At 51.8% G+C, this 17,356-nt stretch overlaps 6 protein-coding genes across 6 annotated transcripts; 3 read left to right on the plus strand and 3 right to left on the minus strand.

The window, feature by feature from the left end:
* The first annotated feature begins 417 nt into the window (after positions 1-417).
* PV10_03872 (uncharacterized protein) lies at positions 418-2,446 on the plus strand. Its single transcript, XM_016368384.1, has 10 exons — positions 418-612; positions 696-799; positions 887-900; positions 962-1,021; positions 1,073-1,241; positions 1,293-1,371; positions 1,421-1,449; positions 1,505-1,538; positions 1,587-1,659; positions 1,719-2,446. The coding sequence occupies exons 2-10, from the start codon at positions 723-725 to the stop codon at positions 1,760-1,762; spliced, it is 579 nt and encodes a 192-aa protein (XP_016224172.1). The 5' UTR covers positions 418-612; positions 696-722; the 3' UTR covers positions 1,763-2,446.
* A 113-nt stretch (positions 2,447-2,559) lies between these two features.
* PV10_03873 (uncharacterized protein) lies at positions 2,560-3,874 on the minus strand. The gene has a single exon (XM_016368385.1). The coding sequence runs from the start codon at positions 3,759-3,761 to the stop codon at positions 2,757-2,759; it is 1,005 nt and encodes a 334-aa protein (XP_016224173.1). The 5' UTR covers positions 3,762-3,874; the 3' UTR covers positions 2,560-2,756.
* A 249-nt stretch (positions 3,875-4,123) lies between these two features.
* On the minus strand, positions 4,124-5,887 carry PV10_03874 (uncharacterized protein; the record flags this gene model as incomplete). The annotated part of the gene is made up of 1 exon (XM_016368386.1): positions 4,124-5,887. One exon carries the CDS (start codon positions 5,885-5,887, stop codon positions 4,451-4,453), a length of 1,437 nt encoding a protein of 478 aa, XP_016224174.1. The 3' UTR covers positions 4,124-4,450.
* Positions 5,888-6,781: 894 nt separating this feature from the next.
* Positions 6,782-7,606, plus strand: PV10_03875 (uncharacterized protein; the record flags this gene model as incomplete). Its single annotated transcript, XM_016368387.1, has 1 exon — positions 6,782-7,606. The coding sequence occupies one exon, from the start codon at positions 6,782-6,784 to the stop codon at positions 7,265-7,267; it is 486 nt and encodes a 161-aa protein (XP_016224175.1). The 3' UTR covers positions 7,268-7,606.
* Positions 7,607-14,088: 6,482 nt separating this feature from the next.
* On the plus strand, positions 14,089-15,583 carry PV10_03876 (uncharacterized protein; the record flags this gene model as incomplete). The annotated part of the gene is made up of 4 exons (XM_016368388.1): positions 14,089-14,312; positions 14,439-14,482; positions 14,683-15,100; positions 15,208-15,583. 4 exons carry the CDS (start codon positions 14,089-14,091, stop codon positions 15,581-15,583), a joined length of 1,062 nt encoding a protein of 353 aa, XP_016224176.1.
* Positions 15,584-15,679: 96 nt separating this feature from the next.
* On the minus strand, positions 15,680-17,144 carry PV10_03877 (uncharacterized protein). The gene is made up of 3 exons (XM_016368389.1): positions 16,613-17,144; positions 16,412-16,536; positions 15,680-16,286 (listed from the first exon to the last, which is right to left on the minus strand). Exons 1-3 carry the CDS (start codon positions 16,709-16,711, stop codon positions 15,809-15,811), a joined length of 702 nt encoding a protein of 233 aa, XP_016224177.1. The 5' UTR covers positions 16,712-17,144; the 3' UTR covers positions 15,680-15,808.
* Positions 17,145-17,356: the final 212 nt, after the last annotated feature.

Raw genomic sequence — 17,356 nt, forward strand, 5'->3', positions numbered from 1 at the left:
TAGAGGCTAATGAGGTAAACAGGCCTCCACACAACAACATGGATGCTCTGGGGACCACCCAAGGCCCCTCGGCTCCCCTATAATCCCTTGGCCCTTATTTGTCGCCTATAGGAACTCGTAATCCACCTAACACAGTTATAGTTAGGCGTGGTCAGCAATTCATACAGGGCTGAAAGGGAATGAGAATGAGAATGAGAATGAGAGAGTCAGAATGGCTATGACGTTGATTGACTACCTGGGTACCTGGGTACCTACGCTGTACGAAGTCTCCATTCACACACATATCGAGTTAGAATCCAGACATCAATGATCAGTTGGTGACCCCCGTCGCCCACTCAGAATCCACAGCGACTCGCCTTGGATCTGGACTTTCGAAATTTCCCCACATTGGATTTTCTTGCTTCTTTGCCTTTGCCTCTCGCTCTCACGCACTGACTTGACTGCGCCTGGTTGCTACCAAACCTGCAAACTCCAATTCCTCCATTGCTTTTGCCATTCTTTGGTCCCATCAATCTCAGTAACCTGATTCATCCTGGATCAAATCAGTTCATCCCTTTCATCTCACCGTTGTCCTCTGTCGTCTCTGTGGTCCATCTCTCCTCTCAACACACAGTATGTCCCACCTTGTTCATCCCCCGAGCCAGCCAACCACTCTACGGAGTAGTCTTTGAGGTACTAATTGTTTTTGCCCGCAGATAACCAATCTCTTTTACCCTATCATCATGGATCGTGGTTGCTACACATGCGGTGACTCGTCTCACCAGGCTCGTGATTGCCCTAAGAAGGGAAACCCTACCTGGTGAGTTAATCTTGCTAACGCGACACCCCTCCTCCTACCTGGCTTATTCACCTGCGATCAACTACTGACTCCTTTTTTTCTATGCAGCTATAATTGTGGAGGTACAATGCTTCCCAGTTTTCCCTCTCCTTGCTCCCACTGACTCTGTGTCCCCTCCATCAGGCGAAGGCCACGTCAGCCGAGAGTGCACCGCAGCTCCCAAACCCAAATCTTGCTACAAATGTTGGTTTCCCTGATCAAAAACAAACAACCCCAGATACTGAGTAGATCAAGGTGGACAAGAGGGTCATCTCGCCCGTGAGTGCCCTACCGCTGCTGGTCCTGGTGGCGCTGGAGCTGGCGCTGGCTGGGGCAGCGGCGGTGGATATGGAGGCGGCCCTTCCTACGGAGGTGGTCCCTCTCGGGAATGCTATCGTTGTGGCGGTCAAGGTCATATAGCACGGTATGATCCTGGAATGTCCTTGCGCGTTCCACAGTCTAACCTTTCCTTCAGTGACTGTACTTCTTCCGGCGGTCAAGGCGGGTACGGCGGTGGCTATGGCAGCCGTGGCGGCGGCGGGCAGACTTGTTACGTATGCTGGCTCTCCGTCCTCATCACATTCAAGGCTAATGCTTTTACAGTCCTGCGGCGGTATCGGACACATGTCTCGGTACGAGTCATATTGTCGCCATCGTCATCACCCATTCCCACTAACATGAATCTAGTGACTGCACCCAAGGTCGATCCTCCAAATGCTACGCAAGTCCCCATATTCCTTACTCCTCCTCTTTCTCTAACATTGTCTAGAACTGTGGCGAACAAGGTCATCTGTCTCGTGATTGCCCATCGGAACCAAGCCAAGAGCGCATCTGCTACAAGTGTATGTTTATCATGGTCGTTGCTTCAACTTCCCTAGCAGAACTGACATACCACACATAGGCAAGCAACCAGGTCACTTGCAGTCTGCCTGTCCCAATGCCTAGGATGGACCCCTTTTCGGCACCCCAGTCTCTCTTTTCCTTTCTAGTGCCATTTCCGAAAAACATGGTTCCATGGATGTCCGCTTCTTCAGCATCACTCATGATGTCATGACCAAAAATGCATTCTTACAAATTCTACGACGATTTCAATACGAAAAGTGTTTCATGCCGGTGGATCGCGAACGGACTTTATCCTGGGTATCCTCAACCATTATACGGATGTGGTGGACAAGGAAAGCCTTCTGCTGTGAGGCCAAGTGAAGTCCTGACGATGGGATTCGAAGGCCCTTTTTGCAGTGCAGACCCCAAAAAATTTGCAGTGATTGAACGGGGGAAGAGAACACGACGAGCAGAGCCCTGGGCTACATTGGCAGCCAGCCCAATACTCAAGACGAGACCACGGCTCGCTCACAAAAATTAATCATCTTTGTTTCAATAGGCCTCTTCTCCTTCGAGCCTTAGGACGGCGGGAGATCGAAATTCCGGCAAAACAGCAGCTTGACGGCTTCGGCAGGGACAATGCTGTAGCAGATCTCGGATATCTGCAGGATTAGAAGTGCAAATACGCATGCAGATGCAATGAATCAAATACGTGGTGAAGCACACTGGGCAAAATGCCTGCGCAGAACATGAGCCCTATGATATCAGACCCAATCTCGTCAAGCAGCATTCAAAATTTGATTCCTGTCTTTGGATATGGGATGTCAAATAGACTCTTCAAACCAACTGACAGGCTTTGACCCATTGAATCATGGGACCCCTGGGCTGGTCCCAAATTGTGTTGACCACCCTTTTGCCGTAATAAATCCCACATCTTGACGCACGCGACAGTCCTGAAGGTGGGTGAAACACCTCTCCATCATACGCAAATATCTCTGAAACTCGGTTCTGCTGAGATTTCCGGCCATATCCGCACATTCAAGTGCCCTCTCAGAAACACAACTGAGGCCAGAACCACATCCAATTGTGTAGCATACGGACAGACAAGCGACGGGGCTCATCTTTCGCCATTCCCATTCCCATCCCCATCCCCATCCCCATCCCAATCCCCATGTCCATCCAAACCAACCATCTCTCCCCACATGACATCAAAGGCACGGATGTCCAAGTCTGCGTGCTCTAGTCTCGTCTCTGCGTCGCAGATCCCCGACACCACCTTGTTACCGAGGCCTTGATCTGTCCAAAGTTGATTCAGCATGGGACTGACACGACTGGAGCCAGGCCGATTGAGATCCTCGTAAAGTGACCAGAGGCGCAGCCAGCAGGACCGCATGTCGCGAGATGCATTGACTCGAGTTTCGAGCGCAGACACCTTGGTGTGGGCGTCTGTCAGATACTGTGATGAGTTGGCCAGGTCGTGACGCATAAAGGCCGCTGCCTCTCGAAGTTGCTCTCGCACCATACGCTGGGGGCCAGCGACAATGCTCGATACCATGGACGCAATTCGCAAGTCGAGATCCGCGAGATCCGCTGTCACCCTGTCGTGACGAATCTTGTGTCGGCCAAGGTGCGCCGTGAATGCTTCTAGATCGTGTGTTGCTTGTGTGGGAGCCTCCTCTATCATGTTTAGCTGTGCCCTGCCGTCCTGTGTGTCCAGATACGACAGATACACGTTGAGGTCTGGATGGTCGTCGTCATCAACTGCCTGACACCTCTCTTGATCTGTATTGCATTGTCCAGTACAGATGCTCCGATTTTCGGTGCGCAATTGGCTAGGTGTCGACTGAGAGGGCGCGGTGGCTGTGTACTTGCTGTGCGAAGATGTTGGACTCGTCAGGCCTATGATCTTTGACGAATCGTGGCCTGCATGGAAATAGTCAGAGAATTCCAGGCCATGGGCCCTGTCATTTCTCGATCTTGAACAGCCCCCTGCTTCAGAATCGTCATCACTGGAATCATCGGAGATGACGATGATCGAGGACGAGCGGGCTTTCCCTTCGTATATCATTTCGCATTCCTTTTCTGTCTCTGGCTTGCAGGTCCTGGATCTGGATTTCTTCATCGGGGATTTGCTGTGTCGCCAGACAGGATGCCGAAGGAGGAAATTGACGTTGCGAGTCCTCACAGCAGAGACGATGAATGATTACCTTGGTGACTTGGAGAAGGTTTTGTAATCGTTAGATATCGCAGGGGGACGGCCACTGAGATCATTGTCAGCAAAATGATTTCGCTTCTCTTTGTTTGGTCGGCCATCAAGCGATGGCATTATTGAGGATTACCGGGCCGCGATCACAAGTGAGAAATCAAGTTGTGACCAGGGATATCCACCACCGATTGGCTTGGACAAACCACGGTGGGAGCTGTGTGGTAGATTGAGAATCAAACAATTGCGTTGCTGCCATCCGCCTTGCAATTCTCGGTGGCAGATGATTGCCACAATCCTGCTCTAAGAAAATTCCACCACAAGACAACACTCACAACAACTTTGGAAGAGGAGAACAGAGAGCGAGAATATGGCTGACGGAAAGCGGTCTCATCACAAATAAAATTGCCACATCCTGGAAGTAGGTACATACCAGCAGGTAAAACCCTGTCTAATGCAGTTTGTTCAAACTCAAAACGCCGACCTATTCGTAACATTGGAGGAGAATATGCCCACTCACTGATGTGAACCTCCTGGGTGCATAGAGTACCTCATCTGCCTTGGACTGCTATGATCATACCACTCAAAGACATTTCCCCCAGAACTACTCACATTGTCGAAGTGCTGAAATAATAGCTGCTCCAGAGATACTCATAGTCCTCCACAACGGTTCCCACCAAGTCGAGCAGCGGCTTGCCTTTTAACGAACTTGCTGCGCCATGAATCCACTTCTTAGTGATGTTCTCATAGAAGGCGCCTCGCATACCCCACCACGCCAGGCTCCAATGACGCTTCTTGAACTCGTCTCGTTCCAACGCCGAGAGCGCATTCCGAGAACCGACCGGAGAACGAGAAGACAGGTCCTGCTTGGCAAGCTGCCGAGCGAAGTACTCAATTGAAAGACCAATCAACCAGGGGGTCCAGTGTCGCTTCCACTTATTTCCTTCGTAACCATACGTACGGGCCATTCTTTGCATGAGCAAAGCGTATATAACTGGCCTGAGGATGTACATGGTCTCTGCTGCTTGTCCGCGTAGGGTGGAGAGGCGATGGAGGAGTTGTTTGGCAGGTTTGACATCGTCAGCTGTAAGGACATGGTTGAATAAATATGCAGAGACTGAGTCGGTGGTAGGCAAGGTGGGTAGTGTATACCCCGTCCGGGGCATGCAGTAAGGCTCGGTGGTTGATAGAGAAGACGGCTTGCCGGAATCTGACAGCGGTGGTGTGGGAACACCAACATCACCGAGAGCGGTCCTGACATCGAACTCGTCACCGCGAAGATGTTCCTGGTTGAATTCTTCTTCCGATCCTTCGGCCTCGACTGGGGCAAAATCTTCTCGCAACGGCAGGGGTGGATTGACCAAGGGGCGAGAGCGTGTGATCTTCAACAAGAGCAAACGGCAGATTGCTTTCAGTGACTCCAACAGCACCACCACCCTCCATCTTGTTCTCTCACCCCCCCTCCTGCGTGCGATCATCTCCCATAGGAGTTCTGTATATTGCGCGACCTTCAACAAAGTCGCGATCTTAGTATACAAGGAGGACGAGGAAGACCAAAACATAGTGTAGCGAGAGTGCAATGACGGTTTAGGCTGCTGGGCCTTGATGTTCCGAGGCTTTAGAATCGTAGGGGATAGTGCAAGGATTCGTGCACGATTCTTGAGGATGTGGTCATGGTAGATGGACAATAACTGAACGAAGGTATGAACTGACTCGGAGGCGATTTCGGTGTCATGAAGTCGGGCGCCGGGGAGGAGATAGGTTAACGAGCGAAGGCTACTCTCGATCGTGGACACGGAGGAGGAGTTTGAAGCGACATAATCTGCATATGCTGATGGAAGATCTCGGGCCACATTGGCGAGGTCGGTAGAGACAATGGAGATGGTGTCGACAGTCGCGCTAGCAGCCTGTCGAAGGGTTGTCGTGACCATTGTCGCTTGCCCGACAGAACGCGATGGTCGAAATGAAAATGGCGGCAATGCCTTGAGATGAATTAAGACACTGAAGATGAAGAATGTGGTCACAAAGTTGATGTGAGATGGCATGGCAGGGATTGGGTCGCGGAGGGGGTGGTTGGGATGAGGCCCGGTCACGTGGTGTGTCGAGTTGCCTCGGCTCAGCATTAGGTAAGCGTCTCGACAAAACCGATGCTATAGGCCACATGTTGCTTTATGAACTTCAGAAGGACGACCAGATATCCATAGACCACAACGCCTCAAAAGGATTAGGGTTATGTACTTGGAATCTCGCTCGTACCTTCCGCTAACTGTGAGAATTGGTTGATCTGCTTGTGTTGGACAACTAACTGTGAGTGCTGAGTAAACAAAATGAACGTGGAACTTTGACTATCAATACACTACTTAGCCACCACGCCATTTGTTTGTATGCGTTGCTTGAAAAGGAATTGGAGGAATTGATATCCGACAAATCTATCGATTGAGTATTCACGACTGCAAATGCACAACTACATGCTTCCGTTACAACCAGTCGCCTGGCGTGGCAAATGCTGGTGAAGAGAAAATGAACCATGGGAAATCAAAGAAGGCCTGTACCATCTGCATTGCTCCTTCCTTCTTGGTCATCACAGCCCAACAACACAGATAGGGCTGTGGAAAGCACAACCTTGACTGCACACTACATACTCAGCACAACACTACCTAGGTACATCACGGTGACGGTCTCTCAACAATTTAACGCAATCGATCCCACAAGTTTGTACTTGAGATATCAAAAACTGAGGGCCGCATTGGATATATCAACCAGTAGAGAGGCGGTGCTGTTGATGAATATTAGGTTAGCAACTTGATCTATCAACTGTACACCTCATTGTTGTTGACATTCATTTAGGACCGAGAACCAGAGACGGAGCCAGAAGCCTGCTAGACACCCGGCACCCAACCCTAAATTTATTTGGGGCCACGAAAGTACAAACTATTAAGATGACGCCAGCATCAAAAGGAAGCAGGGCATGCACTGGGCCCTGGTCATCGCAGCGAGTGTTAAATGCCACTTCAAAGCTTCCGGATCAGGACCTGCTTGGATTCATAGAGAGATGCCTGTCGCAATGGGATATCAGCTACACAGAAGAGGAAAAACGCGGAATCATTGGGAGTCTACCAGCGACATACCAGAGGTATGAGTTGAACGAGTGCGGTTTGCTCAAGTGCCCCCTTTCAGATGAATTTGTGCGTGAAGATTCGCGGCTGAAAAATGCGGTTGCACGGTTCAAAGGCGAGGTTGCGCAGGGACTTCATGAGAAAGGATGGCAAAAGCAAGCGACCAGAGCGGGTCAGGAGAGGAGCCAAGGCAAGTTTGACAGATATCTGATGGAGCACATTGAAGAGACGTTTGGCAGCGACGATCGGAAAACACGAGGACCAAGCGTGCAAGGACAGAGTCAAGACGATCACGACAAAGTCGATTGAAAGGTGTTACTTTACCGAGGTCGGGTCAAGTGCGCACGAATGGGATGGGAGAGGAATCCTTATCCTTCTAGGCATGGAGAAACCCATGGCTGCAACGATAGATCTGCAATGGGAAGTGGTAATGACAGTGCCACAATCTGTGAGAGCTGGCACTGCTGGTTGATTAGGCTTTGGGTCGAAATTCGGTACACCAAACAGGCTCAACTGGAGACCGGTTTCCGGACGATCCAGAAACTTTAGAGAGCACCGAATAGGAGGTGGTGCGTTTGTCTATGTGATTCTCGGATCGAGGGTGCTATGCAACGGGCTCGAGCTACAATAAATTAAGGATACAAGCAGGCGAATTGAATCAAATCAGAACAAGATCAGCTGTAGCAAGTCCTGATGACTGCTGGATCCGCGTCCCAACGTCCTTGGCGGTTTATCAACAGTAAAAGTGACGCAGATCCACGGTGAAAAGAATTGTGGTAGTGAGTGACAAGCCTTCGAACATTGCGCTGTTGTTGAATTGCTGAATGGATCACCGCCAAGACGGACCAAAGGTATGGGCAGGCACGGTAGGCATGGTAAGCGTGGTAGGCACGTAGGGCTGGGAGACGGGCAGGTTCAGGATGGTCATGGCGTCAAGGCTGATACGGTGGCAAGAATTAGTGAAGCGAGATTATGGATCGTGACAGCTTTCAAATGTGTCATTCTCAAACCACTGGCTTAGGAGAAAAAGCACAAGATATTGCGGGACGGTAGAAGCACGAGACAACACTACTACAGCCTCGAGCTTCCAATTGCCGCCAGTGGTGTGTGAGGAGCAACCTCGGATGCAGACATATCTTGGCCATGCGATGGGCTACGTATATACTTTATTTGGTCGAATGTGGCGCCAGTCAACCATCAATGTTCTGAGGAACCAACCTGCATAGAGACTCTCAAGCATCCTCGAACCTCTCTCAACGATTTAAACGGGCCAAAGGAGCACCGAGGAATGAGCGCATAATATGCGCGGAGGTAAATGCGTGAATTCTCATTTAATGCCCCAAACTTGTACATTTGCAGGAAGATTTCCGAGGAGGGCATGGTTGACGTCTCTTTAAGTTACGGGAGGTTGCCACGGGTGGGAGGGTAAGAAGTGGATGGAAACGGGGAGGGGGAACAGGGGGAGGTTTCGAGGGGCACACAGGGCTTGGCCGTCTCAAGGCTGCCTGTCTTGTGGGTATCGTAAGATCAGGATATCTTCAACGGGACGAACACATGCACGGTATGGCTCGAGCAGGTGGAAAAGGACAACATCAACCTTGAGTCTGTGACGGGTCTTTATTTAAAGTTCATGATGGGGACGGCGGAAAAGCATCCACTTACATACATAAGCGAGCTCCAAGCACGTAACGAGAGTACGGAATACGCTTAACTGTAGGTACCGCACAGAGCACTATGGCTACCCTAACCTGCCGTGCCGACCTTGCCTATGGATAGATTGACAGCAAGCCTGAGGGGCCACGGGGGCGTACGTGGTGATGTATATGCTGTACCCTGTAGATGTCTCCCTCCAGACCTGACAGGCCGGGGGATGGTTGGCGGGAGGATGGGGTTCAGAAGCGCGAGAAGATTCAGCTGGCTTGTTGGATCGCCGAGTGTGGGAGTGGCGGCGTCTACTTCGAACCCCTTTGTGCCAAGTCTCAACCCCAATCGAGTTGCCCCCTCGGCCACCAAGCCCTGAAAGGCAATCAAAGGCTACATGTGTGCCTGTTTATCACACCACTACTGATGTCGGACGACTGATTGAGCAGTGCTGACCAGGATTTCTAAGATCAGATACCTCAGCCTTTCATGGGTAACCCGATTTTGGAAGTTGAAGGATGTTGTCACTTCCTGAAGATCGACATACAGTACACGTAAGGCAAGCACACGCAATCAATCATGTCGTCGTGTCCTACACCATGTCGTGTCGCCAGCCCAGGTCACACAGCACCAAGTCATTACACCAAATGCCACGCTGTCTGGGGTATATGCAGGTACTCTGGAGTCTGTACTTCCAGTATGCCAGTGCACATGTCGATGCCAACGTTTTGATCCACCACTTCCGCCCACGAAGCTTCTAGTCGTTGTCTACTGCTGTAAGTTAGGTTACACAACAAACACGGAAGACGGATCTGATCGATAAGCATGTAGGCTGGGATTATGGTCTGCATGCATTTGAACGTGTGTACATACATGCTCTGTAACAGTCTTCGTTGCCACTGTCCCCTTCTCCATGTCGATCTTACAGTGCTCGTGTCAACCCGATCCACTGCATACTTGGTCAATGTACAGAATCTACAGAATGTACATGGTTGTTGACATGTCTATACGCATGCTGATGTTTGCATGCCTACGCATTCAAACACAACAACGGAGGTGGTGGTCTCCTAATCTGACGTGATGGGTGTACGTACAGAGTACTGTAGGTAGTCTGCAGTGACCAATAAATGCCCGGAGGGGCCCATTGACCTACTAAGCCCTATGCCTACCTAAGGTACCTACTCCGTACTTTCATACGACAGGCAGCCCTGGGCCAACCCCGGCTAATTATCAAGGCCCCATCTCTTGTTGGGCAAGGCAATGCGACAATCATCATGAATCATCTCACAAACATTATTATCACTAGTAGAAAACTCCGCAATCGTCACCACGAAGCTTGGGAGTTCCATCCGATGATTCAGGGAACGTCCCTAGTGTCCAGGGGCCCACGCTGCTCCTGCGAATCAACAGAGGCGCCCCTGGCCACTGCCCATACAGAAAACTCGTAGGCTCAGGCCCAAGCGCACTTTGGCATTTGGGCTCAACCAAGGACGAATCGGAATTGGCCCACCTTTAGTGCATCTGGGTTGGCTGACTTAGGGTTCGGCTGGCATAAAGCCTCTGGAAGGACGATCTACTCCGTTGTGCCGAGGGGGCCTCAGGGGGCGGGTGGTTCCTTTACCTCAGACACAATGATGATTACCTTTCACGGATGGGAGATGAGAGCTGGGACGGATCGAGTTAACGAGTCAATCAGACACAACAAAGAAGCTGCTACAGAGTACCCTGAACGACGGATCCTCCCCTCGCACCCCTCGGTGGCCCGCGGTAGCCCCTCAACCTCAGATCTTGATCGAGCATCCTGTTTCCAGCCAAGGCGGTTCCAGTCTCTCACAGCTTGGTCTCATCTAAGCGAGCAACGGGCCCCCTCGGCCCTCGGGCTACAGCCGAAGGAGTTTCTTGGTCATAACCTAAGCCCAATCCATCAATTTTTGGGATCTGCAATACTCCGTAAAATCGAGCAAAGCCCACAGACACTGCAGGAATTATGATAACGGTGCCCCTTGGCGATGATCCTTTCCCATTATTATTTCAACTCTTACGGCTAATCCCTGTCGTGCCCGTACCCCAAATCAACCACACTACCACTGTACGAGCACTTCCTACACCACCACACTACTGAGCTACGCTACCACTCTGCTCTGCCTACACCGTACTCTGGGAGGCTCTCGGTCCAGAGTGACCCCATGTATCCATGTACGGATTATTCATGCATGCAACTACCGTAGATACGGATAGCCACAGGACCTGGGCAGTCGCACGAGACCATCAACCCCTTGACCCTGCGACATTCCATGAGGCGAAGTGCTCAAACGGCCAACATCTGCTCCTCAACACACCCAAACGGTGTGTTTCTAGAAATTCGTCGGCCTGGTCCAGTTTTCACCCTGTCTTGGACTGCCACACTGCATCGACCTTTGTCCCGGCGCAAATGTGTGCGTTGGCTGGCTTGTTTGACGCCAACGCCCTTGACCATTTGTCAATTCCCATGCTGTCCTTGATGACATTAGTCTGGTTGAAATTGACACCTCCGCCTGGGGCTTATGGTGTCAAACAAGAAAACCCGGCTTGATTTCATCCGACACCCGTCAACATTCACAAAACAATCCATTTCTTCGTCTATTGCACGCTTGCCACTGGTAAACTGAACCCAGCGGGGCATTTGTGGCTTGCTCACCACAGCTGTATCCTGACTCCTTCACCACAATCTTGACTTTGCGCAATGTTTCTGCATCTCCCCTTCTGCACGCCTCTTTGACGCGTCCACGTCGACATCGACGCAACACACGGAACTGCCGTTGCCATTTTTCTTGTTTTCTTCTGCCATATTTGCGGTGCAATGCCATAACTGTATGCGCATCGTCCGATGGCGATATTCCTCATTGCCACTCGTGGTTTCCCAAATTCGCCAATTAGGTTTCCAGCGAGTCATCGTGGGTCACTGCATGTCAAAGAGGGTCCAGCCAAGTTTCGCCCCAGCTACTTCGGTCAACTACTACGGAGTAGACTTAGCACATGATGATTAAGTCCCATTGTTCGCATCATGATGAACCAATACCCTGGTCCAGCTGTTACAGCTATGATCGCGAACGCGAACGGCTCATCAAGGGCCGCCACTGTCAAGTTTCACTGTCAGGTGTGTCAAGGTAGAATTCACCCTAACCCACACTGCTCAGCTCTAGGATGGTTCATCAGACAAACTTGTTCTTGGGACCCTCATAGACCCTCGTGACCCTGTAGCCTCCGAATAGCGCTGCACCCTGAGGAACCGATACCACTCGCGAGTCCCTTGGGATACCATCGAATGGATCCAAAAAACAAAGTCCAGGTTATCTGCGCGTGCCAATGGCCAGCCTTGGTGATGGGAGAAATTCCCAAACGGTGATGAATGCTCCTGTTGCATTCGGCCCAATACGTTGGCCACCAGCGATTTGTTCCAACAAATGGCGGTCGCTTCACCGTCTTTTATCCGACCACCCTGCCACATGACCTTGACTCAAGATACCTCATCCATGACTGTCCAAAATGGCCGATACACTGTAGGAGCATATAGTCGGCCGTTGGTGCTAGAGCCATTTCCTGCCATCGAAAAGGTGGCCTAACGATGCTCGGGGTGGATGGGAAGCCACTTGCGAGCAACATTTCTTGACTGATTGACTTTTAGTCGTGCCGGTAAGCTACAGCTAGACAGCGGGCCACACGAGCCAATAATTGGTATTCAATGTCCAAGTTTGTACAATGCAATCGCTGCGGGTCTTCGGGCATCTGAGGACCGATTTAAACTCTTGCCTTTGCGAGGCGGGAGACAGTAGTGTGACTTGTGGTCCTCCAGTAGCCATCCTGCGGGTGATTGTCTTTGTCTGAGTTTCCGCAGCAAGCATCATGGACTGGTCGTGCCATGCCACATACCGTACATACAACAGGTAGACACAAGTCAGGTGGATTGATAGGTGGGGAAATTTGACTGACGGTCAGGCTATGAAAGTCTGATGCTTCTGTGTCTCGTCTCTGTGGCCATAGGCCAGCACATGAAAATGATTACTGGGATTAGAACGAGGCCAAACATGCAGGAGCAAAAGCAAGAGCACAGTACTTTTGTCTCACGGGTAGGCGAACACAGTGACCTTGCCTTGCTGACCGTGGCCTCATTCTGCGCCCCGATGCCTCAACAGCAGTGACCTTCAAATTGTAAATCGTGAATCATAACAATCATGCACTCGTACCCGGGCAAGGTTGCCCCTGCCTCTTACTTGGAGGGGAACCAGGCAAAAAGTCAAGACTGACTGTGCGTTGGCCGAAGCGGATCCCCGAAGACAACGGCTGTCTGCTCGAGGTGGCTGAATTTGGAAATGACGATTAGGTTTGAATTTGCCTGATTTTCGGATCGACCAAGGACGATCAGGATGAAGAGACTGCTCGTGACGCAGGTAGCCAGGAGAATGACATTGCGGCAACTATCGAATGCCACAGAAGGGAAAAAAGGGCCTTTGCACCCTCGTCTTGACACGGCTTGATCATGGATATCCAGGCACCGAGAAGATTGACGGACTGACATTATTGTACTTAGGCGTGTGGCATCAGGCTCTAGAGGAGAGAAGGCGCTGGCACTGGCGCTGGCACTGGCACCGGGGGCAGGAACGAATTGAATTGACCCCAGACGGATAGTCGTGGCCCGTGACCCCGTGACTTACTCTGGAGCATCTTGGGAAGGAGCCTGAGATCTCGTTTGTTTGGGATGGCAGTCGCGTTGGGCGAGGGTTCTTTTCTGGAACAACACGACACAACCGACAGTTGAATCACATCCCATCCATCCGCACATCTGCTCACGCTCGACATGTTGTGCCCCCATCCTGCCAACCTGTCGAAAACCAGTCGAGCCAAATTCCGCATGGCTGAACGCTCTGGCTCTGAGCAAAAATTCAATCTCTGCACCCTGAAAGCCGTGGGTCATGTCCGAACATCCAAGCTGACTAGGCTCGTACCTTCAACGGTTTGACGAACCTCGTAATAAAATTCCACGAACTCTATCTGAGCATCCACCTCCCGTTGTCAAGCCCCTCTCGCCTACTGTTTGACGCCATGGTGCTCCACCGACCAGGCTCTCGCGGCATCCGCTGCAAGCCTCCGGTCTCCAGTCTCCATTTCACCCAACGCCCGCACCCTCACAGACCCCAGCACGACCAAACAAGACCGAGTGCTCTCGCGCTGCCTTCAGTCGCCTCCAGACCTGCCAATTCCATCCTCCCGCCATGCCTACCCGGTTTAGTCCTGGACAAGTCTGGCACTGACCCAGCTAATTGGGGATCCCATCGCACTCTGATCCTGGCTCCACCCTGTCCCGTTGACTCAAAGGGGCCACAAACCCTGTTCATGATATCAGGTGCCCCAGAATGGATGAGGTTAATCGTTACAGGGCCAGGTTGCCAGCGAAGCTAGGCCGTCGTGCCAGGACGCCGGCAGCCGGCGACGCACCTTGCGTTCCAATAGCCATGGGCACTCGACTTGCATCGCGAGCTTGTTTGCTGCCACTGCCACTCCAGCTGCCACTCCCTCTGCCAATCGACCAAGCAGCTGTCAGCAAGATGGGGCTCATCGTCTGCTGCCAATTCTCCGCTCAGTTGTCAACGATCTCTCCTGCAGGAAACCACCAGACATCAGAAGAACTGGCCCGCTTTGCAGACCGCATTTTAAACATATCGCTTGCCTTTCGACAGTTATCTTCTCAACAGACCTTGCCTTGATATTCACTCTCCTTCTGCCTCGTCTTGTCTTGTAACCCTCCCATCACAGTCACATCAACTCTCTGTCGTCGCTCCACCAATCACCATTTCCCTCGAAGGCTCGATCCTGGAAACACCGGCGCCTTGCCTTCCCTCATCACGGGTGACCCGCCTCGATCAAACAAGCAAGCAACAAAGTGCTCCCTCCCGCATTGGCATTGTCATCCCTGAGGTTTCGCTCGTACATCTTCGCTCGACGAATTAGTCTTTCTACTTATCCCCCTCCCCTCCCGTCATCTTCATGTGCATGGCTGCAGAGACTCACCCTGCCCAAACCCTACCCCACACTGCCTTTGAGCACAGTCCCTGTACTCTCCTTCATCGTGGATATCTCGTCGTTGCTCAAGGCCACCGAGGAGGAAGACCGTCAGTCCACCAGCTCCCCAGCGTCCGTCTCCCAGTCAGAGTCTGCACAGTCCAGCGTCGCCACAAGCGTGGCCCCTGTCCCCACCACGGCTCGTTCGGCAGTCCCGGCAAAGCGACTGTCGTCGAGCCAGGATTTTGCCTCTCACTCCCCGGCCAAGAAGCAGTCGAAATGGTCTCCCGAGGAGGACACAAAGATCATCCAGCTTCGTCAGGACGGCATGAAGTGGGAGGATATCAGCAAGCATCTGCCTGGACGCAGTGCCATCAGCTGTAGACTCCACTACCAAAACTATCTCGAACGGCGGAGCGAGTGGGATGAAGACCGCAAGAATAAGCTCGCTAGGTTGTACGAACGGTATGTTGAGAAACGTCGCACCAGATCATGATCAGTGCCGTCAAACGTTCTCTTGTACCACTGAAACCACGTTCTGTCCTGGCTAACGGATGCTGTTTGGCTCACAGGTTTCGAGCCGACATGTGGGCAAGAATCGCCGAGGAAATGGCCATGCCATGGAGAGCAGTAGAGGCCATGCACTGGCAAATGGGCGAACATGAAATGGCCAAGCGTGCAGGCGTGACACCTTTTTCCCTGGCCAACGCCGCTGGTAGCAGCTACGAACCTTCGAGTATGGGCCCACGACCTCCGCTCCGCAATCCTCCTCCGCGCCTGAGAAGAGAGTCGATGCCGCACGAGATGCATTTTCAAGGTCCTCAACTGCCATCGTTAGCAGAGCTCACGGCCGGACTGCCGGCGTTTTCGACACCCCCATACCAGTCTTCGGACCCGTTCCATCACCTGTACAACCATCACAAGGGGCGCAACGCTCCGTTTCAATAATGACATTTCGGCAAAGCTTTTGGGGTGTGCGTGAAGAGCGACTAACACTCGCGGCGGAGGCAGGCGCCTGCATAATGTGATTTCGGTATATACGGTCATGAAGCTTTGTTTGGTATTTTGAGCATGTCAAGGGGCACCACGCTGTAAAAATAGTGACGATATACCCAAGTGGACAGACAGCCTGAACACGGTCCCAGGCTTGACGAATCTGCGAGCGTTGATTTTTCAGTCCAATCTCTCAACGACCACCCACCAGTTGTCTCGATCATAACCGGCCTCGACAATGTGGCCGCCAGCGGCTCTTGCATCGTCTTGGATTTCGCCTTGGCGATAGAGATGATAGTACCGTTGATAAGTGGTGGATTGGTCCGGAGAAGGGGACTTGTAGCCTTGTTTTAAGACCCATGGTACAAGAACATCTTGCTCGTCTTCATCGCTCCACCCTCTGCGACTGTTTTTCTGCTCCAACGCCCAGACAAAGATCAGTGCACGCCCTGCTTTCGAGTCTCTGGTGGCCGACTTCAAGGTTTGCAGGATGGCCTTGATGGCTTGCACTCGACGCTCCGTCGTGGAAAGGTGGTGTATCACTGCTATTGAGATTGCAAAGTCAAAAGAGGAATGAGGATGCGGCAGACTCAAGGTGTCTCCGACGATGGCGTCGTGGGGTTGATGTTGGACGGCTATGTCCACAAGGTTGTGAGATCTGGACCCATTATCATGTCAGCGTTTACATGAAGTAATGCAGTGACAGACACAATGGCGGACGTAATTTGAACCTTCGCTACTCCACATGCGCGCCAAGCAAGAATGTAAAATCGTCCAACATACCTGTCTGAGGCGACAATGAAAACATCCCTGTTGACGGTCAAATACTTGCCGTTCCCACATCCCACATCCAAACCGACGGACCCGGGCGGTAAACTGCGAAGGAACTGGTCGACAACAGGCCAAGGCTAGACGGAAGAGACATGTTGGTCAGTGTCTTCGCAACATAAGCATCATCAACAACGTGGCTTGCAGATGTCGAACCTTGTATCTTGTGGCAGAGAAATGCGACGCAATCTCCTCGTACACCTGATGTACGTGCTTGTCCTCGTACTCAATTTCGTGACTGGGTTCAGAGGACATGGTTACTCTGCTCCGTGGGTTACGCCGAGACCGTCCGTCGTCAGGGCGTGGGTGGGTGACAGTCGTACCGCGATGATGAATGCTCTTATGCCGGTGGGCACAAGGGGCCAACCTTTACGAGAGTGAGGTGGCCAGGTTCTTCACTCAGTCCGACAGTACCTCATCAAGCACCGTAGATCAAGATGTCTCGTGTGTGCCTTCGGGGACAAGCTCACCGATTGAGGCCGATGTAGTCCGTTGGCAGTTGAGAACTTCGCGCGGCGCTTGGTGCCAGTTTTCCGATGGGTTTCGGAGAAGGAGCACGCGATATGGCAATCAGATTTGGCTGGTGCGTTGAGAATTCTGCAGACGGGTCGTCTGGAAGACCTTGCACGCGACCTAGCTGGAACGCGATGTCCTAGTCAAGCTTCAAGTACGGCATAGTACATACATAGATACCTCGATACGTATTTGAAAATGGAAGGCTTGGCGCAAAGGCTAGAACAGATTTGACAAAAGTCCCAAGCGAGGACAGGAGTCTAGCAGCAGTTAACCTGGTACGGAGCGCTTTGAACACGTCGTCGGTTTGTGAAACGGGCGGTAAGATGGTGCGATGCAGTGCGATGGTGATGAAAAGAGGTTGAAAGCGACTTTTGGGCTTTCTTT

This window comes from Exophiala mesophila (assembly GCF_000836275.1).
Source record: "Exophiala mesophila strain CBS 40295 unplaced genomic scaffold supercont1.3, whole genome shotgun sequence".
Taxonomy (NCBI): Eukaryota; Fungi; Ascomycota; class Eurotiomycetes; order Chaetothyriales; family Herpotrichiellaceae; genus Exophiala; species Exophiala mesophila.